The 23,282-nt window shown below is 42.0% G+C and overlaps 1 protein-coding gene across 1 annotated transcript in view; it reads left to right on the top strand.

The window, feature by feature from the left end:
* LOC145410407 (CD109 antigen-like) overlaps positions 1-23,282 on the top strand; it is a 108,468-nt gene that overhangs the window by 44,508 nt on the left and 40,678 nt on the right. The window contains exons 4-7 of the mRNA XM_080280560.1: positions 177-289; positions 3,188-3,328; positions 16,398-16,593; positions 22,805-22,857. Coding sequence (XP_080136686.1) covers positions 177-289; positions 3,188-3,328; positions 16,398-16,593; positions 22,805-22,857 — 503 coding nt within the window. The remainder of the gene's footprint in view (positions 1-176; positions 290-3,187; positions 3,329-16,397; positions 16,594-22,804; positions 22,858-23,282) is intronic.

Below are 23,282 nucleotides of genomic sequence, written 5' to 3'. Positions count from 1 at the left end.
GTGAGGACGCGAACTTAGAGTACATTACACACCTCCCGCACCAGCAAACATTTGGTACGGAAGCGGCGTGAAGGTAAACTTATTTCTCATTGACACTACGCCCCTCCCGCACCAGCAAGCACTTGGTAGGGACGCTACCTTAGGGTAAATTCACTTCTTTAAACCCCTCTTTCCAGTGCGAGTGAGAGTGCTGGTGTTGGACGCTGGAACCCGCCTCACCCAGGAGCCTGTGGATATATTTGCACTCAACCCACAAGGGGTGTTGGTCGCCAGGTGGATGTCCCGTCAGGTGAGGCACAGGGATGTATGATGCTGGTAAGAGTAAGATTTGAATACCAGTCATTTCTCTCCCTCACCTTTCCCTCTTCTCCCCCCTCCTCCCCTCTCTCTGTTTATTCGCCATTCTTCCCCTCTTCTTTTCATCTTCCTTCCCTCCCCTCTACTTCTCTCTTCTCCTCCTCCTTTCTTTCTGTGTTCTTGCATAATTGTTGTTACGTGAATCAGTCAGGCTTGTAATGTCCCATCGTGTTTTATTATTTTGATAAACCTTTTAAATTTGTGTGTGTGTGTGTGTGTGTGTGTGAGAAGAGAGAGAGAGAGAGAGAGAGAGAGAGAGAAAAAGAGAGATCCTTATCATGACCACACAACCAGCCATAACACTTCTAGGCTAACATCCCAGATCTTGCCCAGTGCTGAGTGGGGCCCATAAGTCTGGCTTTACATATCATTCTCTCTTTCTCTCTTCCAGGAACAGTTTCTTCAGTCACTCTCTGTGTCCACACTTTTTTATCACCTCGCTTTCTCCTACTCTCTCTCTCTCTCTCTCTCTCTCTCTCTCTCTCTCTCTCTCTCTCTCTCTCTCTCTCTCTCTCTCTCTCTCTCGTACCCTGCCACCATCCTTGTCTTTATCCCTCCCTTTCTTCCTATTTCCCAGGTCAAAATCAATACCTAACCTACTTTATCTCTCTCTCTCTCTTTTCCTCCTCTCTCTCTTTCCTGTTTCTTTCCTTTCATCTTTTCTCTTTTTCCATTCTTCTCCACGCTTTTCACTCCTTTCTGTATCTTTCTTCCTCTCCCCTTCATTTCTCTTTCGTGTTTCTTTCTTTCCTTCTTTCATCATTTCTAATTCTTCTCTTCCTTTCCCCTCTCCTCCCTCCTTTCTTCTTCTTTCACGCTCTCCTCTTTTCCTCTCTCTTCTGCTCACTCCTCTTTCCTCTTTTCTTCTCTCTTCTCCTCCCCTCGTTTCTCTTGCTCCCAGTAGGCTTCATTCTGTGTGTATTTTCGTCTGTTATCCCTCCTAACACATTGACGTAATCTGTATTTTATTCTTGCCGTGGTGCTGCACAGGGACGCCTTCATGTAGCACCGCTGTAACTGGGCGGCTCCACTGCCTGGTTATACAAACGTCCCTTTACTCCCTCCCTAGCCCCAGAAAGGAAGACGGTGGACTGCATGAGAAGGGAAGCTTTAGCTGGGTGTACATTTAGATGAAGCTGGGGTTGCAGTTACTATTACGATTATTCTTGCTTTCTCCCGACGGTTTTGTTCCCCTTAGGATGAACTGTGGGAGTTGGAGGGGTTACATGCAGCCATCATTAACCCCTCCATCCGATGATTTTTTACCTCCATTAACGTAGTTGCGCGGAGGTTATGTATTCATCCGTGCCTGTCTGTTGGTCTGTTTGCGTACAAGATATTTTAAAAGCTTGTTGCCGTACTTCAATGAAATGTGGTGGATAGGTGGACAGTGAGCTAAGGTAGACTTGGCTAGATCTTGAGATGGATTCGGATCTGGATGGAGGAATAATTCGTAAGTTTTATTGGCGTTGGCGGCGGTATGCTGTCTTTGAGATTGTGTAAAAAGGTAGACTAAAACCGTAGAATTGAGTGAGTGTGAGAGAGAGTAAAAACAGTCTGATAGGCAAGAGGAATGACAGCAGTAAATCGTTAAATTTATTGGCGTTGCCGGAGGTATGGCTGTCGAGAGGTTTCTAGTTCTATTTTCCTGTTATTTTTGCCACCACCAGACGATTTTATTCTCGTCACAAGGTTGCCAGAATGAACCAGCAAAACAGGTCGTAGGATTAAAGGGTTATGCATTACCTGGGACTCTCTTTACCTGCATATTCCCTGCCTGTCCCCCGAAATGAGGATTGTAGAATGCGGAAGAGGGACAGAGTAGGCCTGATCCACCAGGTTCACGTCCACTGCTACTACTACTACTACTACTACTACCAAGCAAAAATAAAATACAGGTTGAGGTCACTATACTGAGTGTGTTACAGATATAAGGAAATATGAGTTCACCCTTCTCCCTTTTGTTACCCCCTCTCTCCCTCTCACTTTCCCTCTCCCTCTCCCCATCTCTCTTCATTTCCCCCTCATTCTCTGTCCCCTATTCCCTCCCCCCCCTCTCTCTCTCTCTCTCTCTCTCATTCTCGTCTTTCCCCCTCCCTCACCACTTCACTCCCACTCATCCCTCTCCTTTTTCCTTTCTCTCTCTTTACCTCCTCTCTCCCTCCCTTTACCTCTCTCCATTTTTCTTTTGCCTTGCCAGTATTATTTTCCTCTTCCATCTCTCCCTCTCCACGTTAGTCTCTCATCCCTTTAATCTGAGGTGTTTTTATTTACTGTGATTACCGCATTACGATTTTCATTTCTTATCTGTTCTCGGGCTGATGGGGTTACGAATTCTCCCCCCCCCACCCTACGTATCATCTTTTTTGTTGATGATGATGATGGTGATGACAAGAAAGATGATGATGATGAGGATGTTGATGGTGGTAATGGTAATGATGGTGGTGGTAGCAATATTGATGATGTTGATGGTAATAATAATAATAATAATAATAACAGTGATGGTGGTGGTGGTAATGGTGTTGAAAAGATTGATGATGATGGTTAGATTAGTAGTGATGATGATGGTGATAAATAATGATGGTGGTAGTGGTAATGGTGAAAGAAAGATTGATGATGATTGTAATAATAATAATAGTGAGGACAATATTGATGATAATGATAATAATAATAGTGGTGATGGTGGTGGTGGTAGTGGTAATGGTGAAAGAAAGATTGATGATGATTGTAATAATAATAGCAGTGAGGACAATATTGATGATGATTGATGACAGTTGCATATGCTAAAATTGATGACCCTATAATACTCACTCCCCCCCCCCCCCTACAGTGTCGAGAGGGCCCAATCACGGTGGAGCTGAGTCTGAGTGAGGATCCTGACTACGGTGCGTGGCTGCTGAGGGTGGAGTCAGCACACACCTTCACTCAGCACCTCTTCACCGTCGAGCACTATGAACAACCACGGTATCAGGTAGGCGATGGAACTACTGTGTGTTTGGTGTGTTCTTTTACTTGTCACAGTAGAGAGAGAGAGAGAGGATTGGATGATGGATGGACAGCTGGACCATTCACTCAGCACATCTCACCCTCAATAATCACCAAACATACACGACCCAACACCTCGTCTGCGCCAGGTATTATGAACTGCCTCGTTGTCAGGTGAGTCAAAGGCTGTAGTTCTTTAAGTGTAGTCTTTTTCCATCTGACGGAACCGTGCCACTGTTGCGTGAAAGTTGATGACCTTTGATTGTGTGGTTGGAATGAGACTAAATGATAGGACAGTGAGAGGGACTATTTCTAATCAATGAACAGCAGGGTTGTTATGATTTAAATCAAATTATTTAAATCATGTGATTTAAATCGATTAAAATCAGAGTGAAAAAATCATGATTTAAATCAAAATTGATTTTTTAATATAAACACAGTAAAAATGAAGAAGACAGAATGTGATGGATGTGTATTGTACAGATGCATCAAGTCTGCTTGGCCTGTACTCTTCCTGTACTGATTTTGATGAAGTCAGGCACCAGTGATTGCCTTGTGTTACAAGGCAAGTATTAAAAAAACAGAGGAAAGAAGGCTCTTTGATAACAATATATCTGATAATACTCAGTGTTAACTTATGAACTAAGCTTTTCCTGGAATGCACAGTAACATGATTCAGTCAATTGATTATGATCCTAATTTGACAAAATATAAAAGACAATTTGGCAACTTTCTTCAGTATCTGACAGTGTGAGTAACCTGCCCTATACCAAGAAGTGCTGCCTGTGGTGCACTGCCTTACTCCCATTCTCATTCATATTATTATTATGTACGTCTGTTTGTTTATTTGAACAGTGATATATAATCATACATGATGGACGCGTTGCAGCAAGTGGCAGGAAAAAAGACCCAGTATGGTACTTTTGACAATTCCCAAAGACACAAACAGGGTTGGACAAAAATGATATAAAAGAATCCGATTTAAATTTTAAAAAAATCGCTTTTTAAAATGATTTATTCCAACCATGATGAACAGCGAGAGACAAATGAACCGTACACATTTATTCACTCATCATTCAGGCAACACGAGTTTATAGGTCACTCGTAATCTCTCTCTCTCTCTCTCTCTCTCTCTCTCTCTCTCTCATACATAACATCAGTAGTAAAAACACAGGAATAACCAGTGTCTCATAACACATTGGATCCAAACCAATTAAACAGCATCCATCCTACCAAAATCCGACCCTCCATCCCACTGATTAGGTAGGGCGTGCAGCTGCGGATTATAGGGGTCATTAACGAGAGAGAGAGAGAGAGAGAGGTGGCTTTAGTGAATGTAGATATTCCAACATGCCTGTCACAACTCTCTCTCTCTCTCTCTCTCTCTCAAGTTTATAGTTGTGAGGCTCGTGATAGTTTTGCATAAAAGCATTAGCATATTTCATTGTGCCACCAGAAAGAGAGAAAGAGTGTGAGAAAGGAAAGAAGGGGAAAAGAAATCAGGGAAAAAGTGTGTGTGTGTGTGTATGTGAGAGAGAGAGAGTAGTGGGGGTAGGCGCTGTGTACGTCGGGGAAAAAAAGAAAATGGTAAGGATTGGAGAGAATAGTTATTGCTTATTATGATTACAGAAAACGGGTGAATTAGGGCATAAAAATTAAGCATCATTTATCAGTAACCAACAAACTGCCCTTCCCATTAGCAGTTTCGGATTTAGTGCTTAATAAAAAGGGTAAATTGCTATTCCGAGGCTGAAATATCGTTCGAGCTTCCACAGTTCAATAGCTTTAACTGGGAATTATTGACTGGGAAGGAGGGCAGTCCCGGGATTTAGAGAAAACTGTACTTTTATAGGTATTTGGAGGGCCAACTTGGGTATTTCTGTTGCCCCGTTGAATTCGTCGTATCCTTTATGTTTTCTTGTGTTTGTGATTTTAGCGTCTGTATGGGAACGACCGCCACTGTTTACTTTCCTTTTCATGTTTGAGAGTGAGTGAGAAACTAGAGACAGAGAGAAAAGCGTGGAGGAATATGGAAATAAGTAAAAAATCATCGGATAGAATAACACGAGGTATAAACACAACGAGGCGGGAGAAAACGTGAAGGAAAGTGAGAGAGGGAGGGAGGAAAGTAAGTAAGGCAGACGAGAGGAAAGAGGGGAGGGAGGGAGAGAGGAGGCAGGTGGGGAAAAGAGGGAGGGAGGGAGGAGGAATAATGGAATACAGAGGAGGAGAGAGGGAGGAGGGTTAGCACTGAATTAGTACTGAGAGAGAGGGAGGAAAGGGAAATGAATTTAAATAAAGAGAGCATAGGGAGAGAGAGTACCGGGAGGAAAAGGGGAGAGGAGGGGAGGGAGAAATAGAGTGTGGGAGGGAGGGAGAAGGTAAGAGTGAAGGAGAGAGAGAGAGAATAGATAGATAGAAGGGAGGAAAAAGTAGAAGAAAAGATGCAGGGGAGCACAGAGGCGGGGAGGGAAACAGAGGAAAAAGGGAGAGAAGAGGGAATGTGGGAAGAGACGGGAGGGGGGAGAAAGAAATGTAAGAGGAGAGGGAGAGAGAGAGTGGAGCGAGAAGGGGTGGGAGAGACTGAAATGGGGAGGGAGAAAGTTAGGAGGGAAATGAGATAGAAAGGGAGAGACGGAGAGGGAGGGAGGGAGGAGAAGAGTAGTTGGAGGGAGAGAGAAGGAGGGGAGGGACACAGTGGGAATTACGTAGCTCCCTCCATCTGCTGTAATGAGATAGCAGCTCATCCAATACAAAGCACCTCGTCATTACCCTCTCTCTCTCTCTCTCTCTCACACACACACACACACACACACACACACACACACACACACACACACACACACACACACACACACACACACACACACACTTTCGTCTGTCTCCCTCCCTTCCTCCCTCCTGACACCATTTTTCCTCCCTAATGCCTCCTGCTCCCTCCCTCATTTCCATCTCTCTCTCTTTCTCATTCTGTATTCCTCTTCACACTTCACAAAAAAGTCATGTGAGCAACAGAGAATGAATCTTATTTTTTTTTTTCTACTCATTCCGTAACACCTTTTCTCTAGCGATTTATTCTTGTCTTTTACGTTTTAATAATCTGTTGTTTATGAATGGGGTCGTTTCAGTTTAAGTTAATACCATTCAGGGTGTTGAAGTGTAATGTGGAAAATAAATCGCCAAGGAATAATTGTTGCGAAATCTCCGGATCCACTTCCAATAGGGACTTGGTCAGATGGAGCCCCCTGAGAGAGAGAGAGAGAGAGAGAGAGAGAGAGAGAGAGAGAGAGAGAGAGAGAGAGGGAGGGAGGGAGGGAGGGAGGGAGGGAGGGAGGAAAGGAGAGGGAGACTGACCATGTTTTTATTTTATTTTATTTTTTTGCATTTTACATCAGCTTTCACTTGATCATTTTCGTCTCAGTTCCTCATCGCACTTTTCACGAACCGCATTAAAAAAAAAAAAAAAAATGGATCGCCTTGTGGTGGTTTTTTTTAATTATTATTTTTCATATTCGCCTGTTCTCACTCGATTGGCTCTCCTCCAACCCGCTTATTTAGTTTTATGCGCCTGTATTCACTTTTCCACCTGTTATGATGATGATGATGATGATTACTACTACTATTACTACTACTACTACTACCTTATTATTATTATTATTATTATTATCGATTCTGCGAAGCAGGATTTTATCATTTTCGGCAACGCCCCTTATAGCTTACCGTTGTGATAGACTCAGGCTGTGTGTGTGTGTGTGTGTGTGTGTGTGTGTGTGTGTGTGTGTGTGTGTGTTAACTCCTCCAAGGCTATGTAATGGATTTGAATGAAACCCCAGATGGGTTCGGCAGGTTACTGGGAAGGTTTTCTACTATATACAATTTTGCCCCCATGATTTATAGAGGGTTATCCCCCTCACCAAGTAGAGACATCTCAGAAATGATGAAAGGAGGTCGGACACTGCATTATTATCTTAATACATGTTTTACAGTGAACTTTCATCCGTAATGCGATATTTGGAGAGTGTAACCCTCCCTTCCCCCCGCTCAATGATTCGTGGGGGTTCAGCCCCCCTCATAGAAATGAAAACTATCAGAAAAAAGGGAAGGTGAATACAGTACATGAATTTCAACGAAACTTCGGTGAGTTGGCTGGTTCCTTGATATTGTACACCACTATATAAAGTTTTTCAGTTATTTTTAGGGAGGGTCAGCCTCGTCACCACCCCCCTCCCCCCAAAAAAGTCAAAAATTCTGAGAGGAGGGCAGTTATGACTTTGACATCTTAGTACAATCTGTACAATGGACCCTCATCTGTAATGCTGTACTTAGGGAGCGGGATCCCCCTGATGGTTCTCAAGGAGGCCATCCCCCTCCCAATAATAAAAACTGTCAGAAAATAGAAAAAGTTTTTAATAAAACTTCCCAGAGGAGTTCGTTTCGTTATTCCGAAGGTCTTCCACTATATACAATTTTCCAACCATGATTTTTAGGGGGGCTAGCTCGCCCTCCCCTCGCCAGATTTAACGTTCTGAGAAATACTGAAAGGGGGGGAAGCTGTGGCTCTGCTGTCGAAGTATATGTACAATAGACTGTCATCCGTAATGCGATTTTAAGGAGCATGATCTCCCAGTGATTGTTGGGAGGGCCAGCCCCCCCCCCTCCCCTTTCCCAACTAAAAAATGATCAGAAACAGGAGACTGTGAGTACATGGATTTCAAAGACATAGGCATACATGGCGCAGGATATGGGATGCGGTTTCCATGTTTTCTCAATGCACAAGAAAAAAATGCACATCTGCGTTTATCATCATTATTATTATTTTTATTATTATTCCTTATCGCATTTTACTGAAACCCTGGAGAAAACAAAAAGAAAAGGGAAAGGTTATGGACAGCCTCGTGAGCACCCGGGAATTCAGTTTATAAGTCCGGAAATGTGTGATATAATGAAGTTGGCGGGAAGTGACGTGATTGGCTGGCGGTGCGTGATGCCACTTAGTGCTGATTGGCTAGATTATTTTGGTTTCCAGTATTTCGCGCCTTGGGTAAAAAATGTGATTGTTTATTGTTGTTGGCATTGTTGTGAGCGCTTTTGATGACCAGATGGACCGGATTAACGTCATTCCAAACTCAGGCATTTACACCAGCTCGTGGGGGGGGGGGGATAAAACACACAGATGTAATGTTTTGGTGTGTTTGGAGCTGCTGATGTGGCGTTCATGTTTGGAATAATTTTGTTAATAGGTTTTTGTTTATTATTTGGTACTGGGATCTCCATTCATTGATTATTTGGTTGAAAAGTTTTATTAAAGCAACAGTGAATGTGAGTAGCCAGCCAGAGATCGTTTTGATGAGTGAGTGAGTGAATATCATTTGCTACGGACCTCGCTGTCAGATGGAAGATGCAGAGGGTAAAGGTCTGTCTGTCCGTCTGTCATTTTCTGTCTATCTGTCCGTCTGTCTTTGTATTTCTGTTTAGCTGTGTTTTATCTGTCTGTGTATGCCAGTTTATATTTATCAGTCCGTCTGTGTGTGTGTGTGTGTGTGTGTGTGTGTGTGTGTGTGTGTGTGTGTGTGTGTGTGTGTGTGTGTGAAGGTATCTGTTCATGTTATTTATCAATCGCTGTGTCTATCTGTAACAAGAATAGGAAAAAGTCCGTCACTGTATTGATGGGGTTAAGTCTTACCTCATCCTAGGTTGTCACTGGCTGTTAGTGTTTACAAGTCTGTGTGTTTATCCAGCAAGAACAAACATTTCATACTCGTATTGAAGGATTTTTACATATCTCGTAGGCTGTCAGTATACTCCTGTGACTACCATTATCAGTTTAAAAAGGTCAAAACCCAAGGAAATAAAGTAGCTCAATTATCAGGTCAAAAAGGTCAAAACTCAAGAAAATAAAGTAGCTCAACCATCAGGTCAGAAAGGTCAACACTTAAGGAAATAAAGTAGCTCAATTATCAGGTCAAAAAAGGTCAAAACTCAAGGAAACAAAGTAGCTCAATTATCTGGTCAAAAAGGTCAAAACTCAAGTAAATAAAGTAGCTCAGTAAGGTCAAAAAGGTCAAAACTCAAGGAAATAAAGTAACTCAATTATAAGGTCAAAAAGGTCAAATCTGAGGGAAATAAAGTAGTTCAATTATGAGGTCAAAAAGGTCAACACTGAAGGAAATAAAGTAGGTCATTCTAGCCTTACCCGACCCAACAGGCTATCCTCAATTAACAGGACGCAAACTGACAAACTGAATTAATCTTGCATAGTCCAGCCAAACAAAATCTACCCAAACCACACCTAAGCTATCTTGTTTTTAGCAGATTTCAACAAAGATAACCTAACTAAGCATAACTAAGCCAAATCCACACTAACTAGACCAAACCTTTCTAATTGTAGTCTTACGTAACTAGTAACCCAAGCTAAGGTATTCTGATTAGAAATAATTGTCTAACGTAACCTAACATCCTTTCCTAACCTTATCGTACTAAGCGAATAATCTAACCTAACGTAACGAGGAAGTGTGTGTGTGTGTGAGAGAGAGAGAGAGAGAGAGAGAGAGAGTGAGTTCAGGCCACAGAGTCGCATTATAAATGGTATTTGCAGATTTTCTAATGCTTTCTCCTGAGCGATTTACTTTGCACAATACACCCTGGTACCCTGTTGTATGTGATGCAACATATTTCTATATTTAAAAAAAATTAAGGCGTCTGGCAATAGAGAGATAGATAGATAGATAACAGAAGAATGCCAGCGTGTAATGATATACACTGACAAAGAGCCCAAAATAAATCGCCAAGAGAAAGGAACAAGGAAACCCCTATTGAGACTCATAATACGTTCTCAAAATGTCATAAACTTTGGCAACTTTTTCTGTTATTGGACGGGAGGCAAGAGAGGTAAACAAGAATCCAACCCGCCACAAAACTTTACATATATATTCCGCATCGGTTAGCAGGCTGATGGTGGTGGTGGTGGTGGTGGAGCGAGAGTGTGGGTGTTGGTGTGTGTGGGTGTGTTGGTGTGGGTGATAACAAAACAGACAACACTAGACAATATTTTCCACAGTCGTAAAAATTCTTCAAACACAATCATCAGAGCACACCAGCGCCGCGTGTATTACAAATAACTGCACACTGTTGTTCTTTCACCATAACTTGTCACAGATCTTCGTCTTTTTGCAGCCTGTTTCCCGTAGCTCGGTGTCAACACTACGGCTGGGCATCCTTTCTACTGCACTTCTTCGTGACTAGCACTGTATCCTGGTGTTAATCTCTTATAGCTCATTGTTGGGGAGACGGAAAATTTACGCCAAGTTAAAGTTAACAGAGTATATGCGTGACTAGAATACCTACCTCAACCCCTTCAGTCCGATGACGCATTTCTCATTTTAATCAATACCTCCAGACGATTTTTTTTTTTTTTTACCAATATATATATTTTTTTTATTAGTAAAGAATTAACTAGGGCTGTATCTAACCCCTTCGTTTAATAAAGTCTCCCCTGAGGTCAATAAAAGGGTTTGAAAGTAGCAAGAATAAGATTAATATAAGTTGGGTATTTGATTCAGGCTGACAACTAGAAATTTTATTAAACTGATCTTAGTAGTCAGAGTCTTCCAAAGCTGTATAATAAGTGTGGGTCGTAATGGGTCCCTGTATAACAAGTGTGGGTCATTGGGACATTGGCTGGACATTGACTCACGCACAAATGTCTGTTTTCTTCATCTTCCCATCTTTGTTCTCTCTTCCTTCCTTCCATCTTGACTTTTTTTTTTGTTTCTCACTTGCCAAGGCTCCTCCTCCTCCTCCTCCATGGCGTTATGATCACCGTGTAATCCTTGTTTCTTTATTCCTCCTCCTCCCCTCTCCTCTTTCCTCTCTCACGATTCTTCCTCTTCCTCTCTCTTTTTATATATTCTCCTGCCCTCTCCCCTTCCTTTTCTCTTGATTCCTCTTACCCTCTTCTAATCTGCTGTCCTCTTTCTCTTCTCCTGTTCCCTTCCTTCTCACCTCCTTTCTTCCACTCTTTTCCTCCTGCCCCTATCCTTTTCCTTTCCTTCACCTTAAGCCGTTGTCTTCCCTCTCCCTTTTCTTGCTTTCACTGCTTTTCCTTCACTCCTTATTCCTTATTTTCCCCTCTCGTTTTCTCCTCGTCCATCTCACCTCTCTTCTACTTTCCTCTCTCCCTTCTGTCGTCTTCCTCAACTCCTCTCCTGTTGCTTCTCTTTCATTCCCATTTGCATCTTCTTTCTTTTATCTCTCCCCTTCTCTCCTCCCTCGCTGTTATCCCGTCTTTCGCATCGTCTATATTATTCCTTTTGTGTTCCTCTGAGTCTTCGTCGTTTCCCTTCCCTTTGTTCGTTTCCTTTCTCGTCCTTTCCTTTTATCTGTTCTTCCTTTCCTTCCATTTCTCTCTTTTTCTTTGTTCTTCCTTTCCTTTCGTTTCTTTTCTGTCATCTTCATTTGCTTTCCCTGTCATTCCTTTCCTTTCCCTTCTTTTCTTTCCTTTCCTTCTTTCTCTTTCTTTCTTATCCTTTCATTCTGTAAAATCCCTTTCTTCCTTTTCTTTTTTGTTATTTCATTTCTTTTATGTTTATCGTTTTATATTTCTTCCACCTTGTCTCTCCTTCCTCCCTCTGCATCTTTCTTCTGTTTCCTCCTCCTCCTCCTCCTCCCCCCCTCCTCCTCCTCCTCCTCCTCGTATGACCCATGTGTGGTATGTAAAAATGTGTGTGTGTGTGTGTGTGTGTGTGTGTGTGTGTGTAATGGCCTCTCGTGTATCTTAATTATCACCCCTCCTGCCTCGCCTGGCTTACCCGCCCAGGCATGCAGGCACAGGCAGGCAGGCGAGTGAAGGCAGGAAGACAGGCAGGAGGTTGGAGAGGCAGACAGGCAGGGAAAGTGTCAGGAGATTAGGTAGGCACAGACCGGCAGACACAGTATGGCAGGAGGTTGGAGAGGCAGGCAGGCAGAGAGAGAAGCAGGAGGTTGGGTAGGCAGGGAGGCAGGCAGGCAGAGAGAGAAGCAGGAGGTTGGGTAGGCAGGGAGACAGGCAGGAGGTTGGAGAGGCAGGCAGGCAGGAAGTTGGGTAGGCACAGACAGGCAGACAGAGGTAGGCAGAACATGTTGGTAGGCACAGGTAGGCAGGGGGTAGGAGAGGCAGGCAGGCAGGAGGTTGGGTAGAAACAGAGAGGCAGGCACATATTCGTAAGCATAGGGGGGACAGGCAGGTGAGTAGGCAGGCATGAAGCATAGGCAGGTGGTTTTGGTTTGGTGGTTAGATATGCAGTTAGGCAGGCATATTAAGGCAGGGAAACTGGCCTTTGAAGGCAGGGAACAGGCAGGCCACAGGTAAAGGGAGGCAGTGTGGCAGGCATATATGGGCAGACAGGGACAGACAGACAAGTGAAGGCAGATAGACAGGAAGGCTGTTAGGTAGGCAGGTAGACATATAAAAGTAGGCAGAGAGAAAGCAGCTTAAGGCAGGAAAGCAGGCAGAGAGAGAGAGAGAGAGAGAATGGAGGGGGGGGGATGGGGGTACAAAAAATAGGATGAATGATTTAGGGAAGGGGGGCAGACCGGAAGGAGAAAAGGAGAGAGAGGAGGGGAGGGGGCAGGAGAGAATAGGAGGAGAGATAAAGAGTAGTGGAGGAGAAGAGGAAAGAAAAATGAAGTGAGGGGAGGGAGAGTCGGAACTAAGGGAGAAGAGAAAGGAAAAGATTAAAGAGTGAAGAGAGTATGAATGAAGAGTGAAGAGAGTGAAAGAAGAATGAATGAAGAGTGAAGAGTATGAATGAAGAGTGAAGAGAGTGTAAGAAGAATGAATGAAGAGTGAAGAGTATGAATGAAGAGTGAAGAGAGTATGAATGAAGAGTGAAGAGAGTATGAAAGAAGAATGAATGAAGATTGAAGAGAGTGAAAGAAGAATGAATGAAGATTGAAGAGAATGAATGAAGATTGAAGAGAGTGAAAGAAGAATGAATAAAGATTGAAGAGAATGAAAGAAGAATGAATGAAGAGTGAAAAGAGTGAAAGAAGAATGAATGAAGAGTGAAAGAAGAGTGAATGAAGAGTGAAGAGAGTGTGAAAGAAGAATGAATGAAAAGTGAAGAGAGTATGAAAGAAGAGTGAAAAGAGTGAAAGAAGAATGAATGAAGAGAAGAGAGTGAAAGAAGGATGAATGAAGAGAAGAGAGTGAAAGAAGAGTGAATGAAGAGTGAAGAGAGTGAAAGAAGGATGAATGAAGAGAGTATGAAAGAAGAATGAATGAAGAGTGAAGAGAGTGAAAGAAGCATGAATGAAAAGTGAAGAGAGTGAAAGAAGAATGAATGAAGAGTGAAGAGAGTGACAGAAGTGTGAATGAAGAGTGAAGAGAGTGAAAGAAGAATGAATGAAGAGTGAAGAGATTGAAAGAAGTATGAATGAAGATTGAAGAGAATGAAAGAAGAATGAATGAGGAGTGTAGAGAGTATGAAAGAAGAATGAATGAAGAGTGAAGAGAGTGTGAAAGAAGAGGTAACAGATTATACAGGAAAGAAGAATGAGAACTGAAGAGGGAATAAAAGAATGAATGAAGAGTGAAGGAAGAATGAAGGAGGCAGTAGCACTTCCTCTTCCTTTACACAACCAAGATCCCTCAATTACTGTTTTTACGTCTTAACTAATCTCTCTCTCTCTCTCTCTCTCTCACACACACACACACACACACACACACGTAAAACAGCGCCAGCATTTCCCCATCTGCTCATTATCACAGCTTTTGCACGCACGTATAAAAAATTTGAGTACCCTAATAGTCTCTAAAATACCCAAGAGAGAGAGAGAGAGAGAGAGAGAGAGAGAGAGAGAGACTTACACGTGGATCCCCTTCATTACGAAAAACAAAGAAACTGTGCATGATTATTTTTTGAAAGCCAGTATTGCGATGTTTGGAGCGCAACAGTATTTTTCAGATTTTTTGTTAAGCTTTTCATTATTCGTCAAAAAAATAAAAAATAGACAGGTCGGTAGAAAGATAGATAGATAAATAGATAACTAAATGTATGGATGTAAAAAGTAGATAGGTAGATAGGCAGATAGATAGATAAATGTATGTATCTATTTATGGTAGGAGGACACATGTATTTGTATTTTAGCGCTCGGCTTGCATGTGCCTTTAACAAGGAGGAACAGAATACAAGAGCTGCCCCTACCGTGAGAGGGTTACTGGAGACAGTATTAACACTCCCAGGCTCCTATGACTCACTCCCAGCTGACTCTGAAGGCATGGTGTAAGCTGAGGTGAAATGCTAGAGTTATCCCGACCATGAGAGTTGACCCATAGATAAGGTAAACAAGAGTCTGTACAAGTTTAGTATTATCAAATTCTCTCTCTCTCTCTCTCTCTCTCTCTCTCTCTCTCTCTCTCTCTCTCTCTCTCTCATCCTTATTTTTCTTTTCTGATTCTTCCATCGTTATTTTCCCTCCATTCTCTCTGTCTCCTCCATCCCTCATCAGTTTTCACTCTATCTCTGTCTATCTATCCATCTATCTATCTTTCTGTCTATCTATCCATCTTTCATTCTCGTTCCTTTATTCATCCTTAATTTTTTCTTTTAACTCTTCGTCCTTCTTTTATTCGTATCTTTGTATTCATCATGTATTTTCTTTCTTCATTCGGCCTTCTGTAGTTTTTCCTTGCACTCTTTCATCACCCGTTTTGTCTTAAGTCTTCTTTTCTCCTCCGTCTCTCTTGACACCTCTCTCTTCTCTCCCCTTTGCCTTCCTGACCTCTTCTCCTCTCCTCTGCTCTCATTAACCTCTTCTCCACTCCTCTTCTAATTTAACTCCCCCTCTTCCTAATCTGTCCCACTTTCCTCACTGTTCCTTCTCTTCCTTCTTCTCCCCTTTCTTGTTCTGTCCTAACCTCTCGTCCTCTCCTCCTCACCCCTCTCGTTCCTCCACGCGACCTCTCTCCCCTCCTCTCCTCACCTAATCTCTCTCCTCTCCTCTCCTCCCCCCATAACCTTTTACCTTTATTTTCATCCCACTTCCATTCTTTCGTCCTCTGTGGCTCATCTAAATCCCTCCTCCTCTCTCTCTCTCTCTCTCTCTCTCTCTCTCTCTCTCTCTCTCTCTCTCTCTCTCGTAATAGGTCAGTGTGATTTACTTGTTATTATAGAGCAATGCTTCACCAGAACACACACACACACACACACACACACACACATATATATATATATATATATATATATGTGTGTGTGTGTGTGTGTGTGTGTGTTCATAGTGCATCCTACAATTAACTTAATCAGTTCCGTCTGCCCACACTACACCACCCCTTCAATCCAAGGCGCATTTAATTTTTGGTGCTTCCATACGATGTTATTCAATATAGGCGAGGCCTGTTATATAGAAAGGATTTATTAATGCTATATGTAAGCTCTGCGGTTCGAAATGTATATCGTAATCTGAATATAATGAAAAACACGTCACCGAACTGGAGGTTAAAACTAAAACTGATGCAGATATTTGTATGTAATATTTGGTATTAATGAGCCTGATTAAAAAGTGATGCGATGCGTTTTATGTGAAAATTATGTCACTCGTATTGATAATCTTTTGGTTATTCTTTCATTTGTCTCAGCTGCCTAGTTCGTACCAATGCTTCAGTTCTTCTCATGCCACATCATCCTTCAGTCCAAACCTAACCTAACCTCCCTAATTGTCCATTACCCCACAGGCTTCATTTTGAACCTTGTCTGTTCGGTTCATCTCGCCAAGTATTTATTCCTGGACCATTTGACCAACCAATTCTAACCTAACCTAATGTAACCGAACTTAACTCAGCCTTACCTATCCTAATTTACCCTAACCTAACCTAACTTAGCCCACATTTACCTAACCTAACACCCTAGTCTAACCTAGCCTAACTCACTCTTACCTAATCTAAGCCTTCATTCCTCCAACATCTAGCCTGTTCAATACTAACCTAACCCAACTCGTCAACCAAGCTTAACCTGTCTTTAATCCTCCAGCACTTAGCAATCGAACAGTAATCTAAACTAATCCAACTTAATTTCCTGCAGGTGGAAGTGCGCATCCCGCCCTTCCTGTCGTCTGCTGCGAGTTACTTAGAGGGCACTGTCATTGCCAACTACAGCTCCGGCGCCCCCGTGACAGGCAACGTGACAGTGAGGGCGGCTGTGGTTCCTGTGGGGCCCAAAGCATTCCCGCATCGCACGCACGATTACAACACCATCGCACATCCCCACGCAATGGTTAGTGAGCTGTGGGTGGGTGTGGGTGTGGGTTGGTGGGCGGGTGTAGATTTGAATGTGTACATTGGTGGGTTTTGTGTTATAGCGGAGGATAATGCTGGATTCGTGTGTGTGTGTGTGTGTGTGTGTTTATTTCCTGTGTAGTAACTAGCTTTGATGTACAGTGGGATTAGTGTTATGAAGTGGCTGAGTTGGCGTGTGATGTATTGCATGTTGTGTGGTACTGTTGTGGTGGTGGTGGTGGTGGTGGTGGTGGTGTAGGGTGTCTTGGGAGGAAGGTGAGGGTTTGTGGGTTTATACGGTGGTGTGGTTGGGCTAATCTTGTCGAGTGGTTGCTTACTGTGTGGTTTGCCGGAGTTTGGTATAATGGGTGAAGTTTTTTTTTAATATGCAGTTTTGGTGATGGTGTGTGGTGTGGCGAGGCTTGCAGTGGTGTGGTGTTGGCGTGGTGGTTTAGGGGTGTAGGGTGTGAGAGTGTGGTGTGGTGGGATTAGTAGTGTGGTGGGTGTTTTGTGTTGATGGGTAGTTCTAAGGTAAGTCTGCATTGTGTATTGTTCCACACATTCGTAATGTTTCAGATGAATGGAGTGCAACCCACATTGTCCCCCCCCCCCTCTCTCTCTCTCTCTCTCTCTCTCTCTCTCTTTCCCTCCCTCTCTCACATATTTCCTTCTCTGCACAAACACCCACACGACACAGACAGACATACAAAATAAAACACATTAATTTTTGTTCATTGTAAGGATAAAACAGTTCCAGCACAACATGGATCCTTTTCACAAAAACAAACACTATTTTGTTTTTTTGCTTCGTTGATATTCAACTTTTTTTTTTTCTTTTTTTTTTTTTTGGCGTGCTGTGATATGCTTTGTTTGTGGTGCATTGTTTTTCATGGGGATTAGTTTTATAGAGAGGAGTGCAGTGCTGGATTTGTGTGTGTGTGTGTGTGTGTGTGTGTGTGTGTGTGTGTGTGTGTGTGTGTGTGTGGTGTGTGTGCTCATTTTTATTTTGTTTATGGTCCACTGTCTGGTTAAATTTCTGGAGGCATATTGTGGTAACTGTATATGGTGTTGTGGTGGTGTTAATGCGGTGTACTGTGGTGGCGTTAATGTTTAGTTGGTGTGATTGGACTCTGCTGACCTTATATATATATTTTGTGGCGATGCTGTGACCTGCGGGAGAAACATTCAACTTCGCGTCCGTCAAATGAAGAAGAATAACTGAAACAAGCCTGATATACTGCGCTTTGAAGTATTTGGATGGATGGATGGTTGGTTACATACTGTGGTGTTGTGTGGTGGTGCAGAGCTGTGGTGTGGTGTGGCTGTATTGGGTTGTGATTCACCTTTTTATTATTATTATTATTATTGTCGCGGTTATCATGATTCCAAGATGCATGTCCACGTGTTTTAAGAATGTGGTGTTGAGAATGGTAGCAATCCCGTAATTTAGAATGGGTTTTGCATATAGAAGTCGATTCTTAAATGTTTTGTGATGTGTCTTAAGAATGTGGGGTTAGAATTATAGTGATACGGTAGATGTGGTATATATAAAAACTTGAGTATCTGCCAGTGAAGCCTGTTGCCTTCCGTCTGTTTCAAGAAGTGGCGTTTGAGTTTAGCCACACTTTAATGGACAGGGATATGTTAGGTTTTAGAGGCTTGTGATAGAAAGTGTTAGAGGTTAGTGATGTGTTAGAAAGTATTAGAGGTTAGTGATAGAGTGTTAGAGGTTAGTGATACAGGTGTTGGAGGTTAGTGATAGAAGTGTTAGAGGTTAGTGATAGAGGTGTTAGAGGTTATTGATAGAAAGTGTTAGAGGTTAGTGATAGAGGTGTTGGAGGTTAGTGATATGTTAGAAGGTGTTAGGGGTTAGTGACAAAGTGTTAGAGGTTAGTGATATGTTAGAAGGTGTTAGAGGTTAGTGATAGAAGGTGTTAGAGGTTAGTGATAGAGGTGTTAGAGGTTAGTGATAGAAAGTGTTAGGGGTTAGTGATAGAAAGTGTTAGAGGTTAGTGATAGAAAGTGTTAGAGGTTAGTGATGTGTTAGAAGGTGTTAGGGGTTAGTGATAGAAAGTGTTAGAGGTTAGTGATATGTTAGAAGGTGTTAGAGGTTAGTGAGAAGGTTGTGTTGGTGTTGCAGACTAGCCGCTTACCCTTCCTATACTCCTTTCACTTTACCTTGGCTTAGATTTTCGTTTTGTTGCCTATATCCCGTTATCCATTGGCGGAATAACACAGTACTGAGACGCTACATCCTTCCCACAGCACTTCTTCGTGACTAGCACCATATTCTAGTGTTAATCTCGTGTTGTAACTCAGATAAAGAGGTGCCAGTAATACCCATAGGTAAAGTGAATGAGTGTAGTGTATTGTGATGTGTAATATGGTGTAGTGAACGAGTATAGTGTATTGTGATGCTATAGGAAGGTGTAGTGAACGAGTATAGTGTATTGTGATGCAATAGGAAGGTGTAGTGAACGAGTATAGTGTATTGTGATGCTATAGGAAGGTGTAGTGAACGAGTATAGTGTATTGTGATGCTATAGGAAGGTGTAGTGAACGAGTATAGTGTACTGTGAGGCTATAGGAAGGTGTAGTGAACGAGTATAGTGTACTGTGATGCTATAGGAAGGTGTAGTGAACGAGTATAGTGTATTGTGACGCTATAGGAAGGTGTAGTGAACGAGTATAGTGTACTGTGATGCTGTGGGAGGGTGTAGTGAACGAGTATAGTGTATTGTGAGGCTATAGGAGGGTGTAGTGAAGTGTTTAAGCTGTGTATATATAAAAAAGCTAAAGAATAATGATGAAGGAGAGTTTATTTTCCTCCATCTCCCCGAGCATCGTACCTCATTTCCTCGTCCTCATTCTCCTCGCATCTTACAGCACCCGTGGGAGCGTCGTAAATACCTCCGTTTTGTTTATTTGTTTGTTTATTTGTTTATTTTCGGTATCCAGACGATTTTATTTAGCTTAGGTGGTTTTTGAACTGGAGGGGTTAGATGTAGGCGTAGTTAACTCTGTCGGTGCTAGGGTTTCTCTCTCTCTCTCTCTCTCTCTCTCTCTCTCTCATGTCTTGTAGTAGCGACAGTAAGATAAAAATGACGCACTTGGCCTTAAGACGGTATAATAGCTTACTAATTCACAGCCCCGTCGACCCCCTCATGGTAGGAACAAGTCTAGTGTTTCATTCCAAACGGTTTTCATTCAGCCGAGAGTGAGACACTGGGGCCGGCTATAGTCCATTCACTTCAACTTGGCCCACATTTTCCGTCCCTTTTAAGACCATCTCGCCTAGTCCAGTGGCAGGTTAATGTTGAGGCTGATAGCACTTCTTCGTGACCAGCACCATCTTAGCTCTACATCCAATCCATAGCACTTCTTCGTACTACATCTTGAGGGAGTTTAGCATTTAAGATGGGGAGATGTCAGTTTTACGCCTAGTTAAAGTGAATGGAGTAGAAGGTTGAGATGGAAGCTAACAAGCAAACGAGAGAGAGAGAGAGAGAGAGAGAGAGAGAGAGAGAGAGAGAGAGAGAGAGAGAGAGAGAGAGATTATCCCTTACCGACTTGTTCTCACATAAAAAAATGAAATGATGATAGTAATAATAATACAGTAATAAAAGTAATGAAATAAATACCACCACCACTACTACTACTACAACTACTGCTACTACTACTACTACTACTACTGCGGCTACTACTACTACTACCACCACCACCACCACCACCACCACCACTTCTACTACTCCTGTCACCACCATCACCACCACACCACCACCACCACCACTAATGCTACTTGGTACCACTATTACCACCACCACCACCACCACCACTACTACTACTGCTACTACTACTAATAGTAATAACAATAATAATAATAAGGCAATTATCATGATGTATTTCATGTGTCTGCAAGAAGTACAAAAAGAAGAATGCAGAAACGAGGAATTTGCCATGTATCCTGTCTTTCATGTAAATCGGATTCAGAGTTTGTAAATAGGGAGTGATTAATAACGCCTTATGGTGAGGATTGGTGCTCTTGTCCTTCTTTCCTTCATTTCCTTCCTTCTTTCCGTCATTTCCTTCCTTCTTTCCTTGTTCCTTTTCTTTCTTTTTCCTTCCTTCTTCCGTTTCTTCCTTTCCTTCCTCCATCGTTTCTTCTCTTCATTTCCTTCCCCTATTCTTCCTTCCTTCCCAGCCTACCCTTCCTTCCATCCATCCACCCTTCCTTCCTTCCCTTCCCTTCCTTCCATCCATCCACCCTTCCTTCCTTCCCTTCCCTTCCCTTCCCTTCCCCTCCCTTCCCATCCCTTCCCTTCCCTTCCCTTCATTTCCTTCATTCCATCCTTCCTTCCTTCGTTCCTTCCGTCCTTCCTTTCCTCTCATTACGTCGAGAAAGGCGGAGGAATATTGGGCAGTAATTTATAAACGTCAAAAACTTAAGAAAATTTGTAAATGTGGATCTCGGGCCCTTAGTGTAATTAGAGAGAGAGAGAGAGAGAGAGAGAGAGAGAGAGAGAGAGAGAGAGAGAGAGAATAGTAAGCTTTATCCATGAGTAATCACGTAACTTAGAAATGAGAGAGTAAATTTCCACTGCACTAAAACATGCTGAGAGAGAGAGAGAGAGAGAGAGAGAGAGAGAGAGAGAGAGAGAGAGGTAAGACTATATACTACTACAGGTTAATGAGCTGGAGGTAGGTGGAGGCCTGTCTTGACAACACCACTTAACCTACCTACATTATTCACACACACACACACACACACACACACACACACACACACACACATTTAACCCTGCTGTCTTAAAGTGCACTTGAGTTTTCGTTGTTTAAGGAGCTTTCGTGACGCCTCCCCCTCAGCGATTTGTTTTGCATATTGCACCTTGATATTATCGTGTATGGTATCTATTTTATTGACTGTAGGTGTGTTTTCGTAAATAAAATAAAATCGTATGGAAGAACCGTGAATAAAACTTTAGGTGTACCCTTCATTACCTTTTCAATGCATGGGTGTTTTCCAGATTTCATAAAATGGTCAGGAGGAACAAAGACTAATAATAATAATAATAATAATAATAATAATAATGTCACTGGACTGGAGGGTGACTGCTGGTGCCCCGTGAATTTGGTTATATATATATATATATATATATATATATATATATATATATATATATATATATATATATATATATATATATATATTCTTGGAACAATTTAAGGACTTCTGGCGTTTGGTTCCTTCTTCCATAAGAAAACCCTTGAACCTTATTGTTTGGGTACCGGGTTTTCTTTTTTTCCTTTTTACTACTTTTCATGTTTTCATTCATTCATAGATGTTTAGTAGTGTAAAATGAAAACCAACTGTGTATTAACTGAATTTTATTTGGCCAGGTTCGTGTCATTTTATATATATATATATATATATATATATATATATATATATATATATATACACACACACACATATATTTTACCGTAAACAAAGAACGTATAAGATGGGCTTGAGATGCAAAAAATTGGGAACCACTGTACTAAATAATAAGGTGCAAAATAAATCGCTGAGGATACTGTGTCACGAAGGCTCCAGCGACATCCCAGTAACACCACGCTGTTTATGTTGATGTTCACGTAGTAGATGTTAAGAATTGCTGTTTTTTTTTTTTTTTCGTTGTATTTATCATTGTTTCATTATTACACAAGCGCTGTTTGATCACGTGCTGTAGTGTAGTATGTTAACCCCTTTATTCATGTGACGTTTTATATTTACAGTATCATTTATTCTCGTCGGTAAACGAAGCACCCCAACACCTCTTCCTTAGCGATTTGTTTTTGGATATGGCTGCTTAATGTCCTTTACGTTATTTATGCAGAGTATGGCGATATAGGAGTATAGTAAGGTGTAATGATCAAAATAAGTCGTTTAAGAAAAAGTGTTAGGGAGCTTCCTTGACCGACGAGAATACGGGTCTTTATTTCGAGACGATTTTATTCAGCTTAGGAGATATTTCGAGCTGGAGGGGTTATCATTTCTTTCAGTAACCCCTTCAGTACAAATTTCATAAACTGAATAAAATTATCAAGAAATATAACTTAAAATGATAATAACGTCCTTGGGTTGAGGAGGTTAAGGAATGTTTAGCATCATGTTTCCTTTAAGTTGAGAGTGTTCAAGACTGTAGCTGAAATTTTCGTAAATATTTCAGGCAGATGGCGCGGACGAGGTACAAGAACTGTCTGTCTGTTTCAAAAAAGGTTACACTGTAAGTCTCCCCTCAACTGTTGAAGGTTTTTGTCTTTTGTCTTCCGTTTTCTGTAACTAAGCGACGTAAACAGTGAGCGCGATAGTTGACAGCCTCTTTTAGCCAGTCACCGTGCGTGGTATTTCTCGGCATTGTAGGCTTCCTTGCGCTTTTTCGTAGCGATTTGTTCTGCACAGTACACCTTAGTATCCCATCTTATATGTTATCGGTGTAACCTGTAGATATTGAAGTGGTATAAATAACATACAAGGAATGTTAAGGTGTACTGTGGAGACTAGATTGCTAAGTAGGTGCGACGAAGTCGCCTATGCCACCTAGAATATGGCGTAGAGTTTGAAGTATATTGAATGACATTGATTAATTTTGACGTCTACAGTAGACTTTCCTGATGGCCACTCAGTAATCTGTTAACTCCTTCGTTCAGG

This window comes from Coenobita brevimanus, chromosome 85 (assembly GCF_032717465.1).
Source record: "Coenobita brevimanus isolate Jiangsu-jjx chromosome 85, ASM3271746v2, whole genome shotgun sequence".
Taxonomy (NCBI): domain Eukaryota; kingdom Metazoa; phylum Arthropoda; class Malacostraca; order Decapoda; family Coenobitidae; genus Coenobita; species Coenobita brevimanus.
The sequence above is the reverse complement of the archived record's forward strand: the minus strand, read 5'-3'. Positions and strand labels throughout refer to the sequence as shown.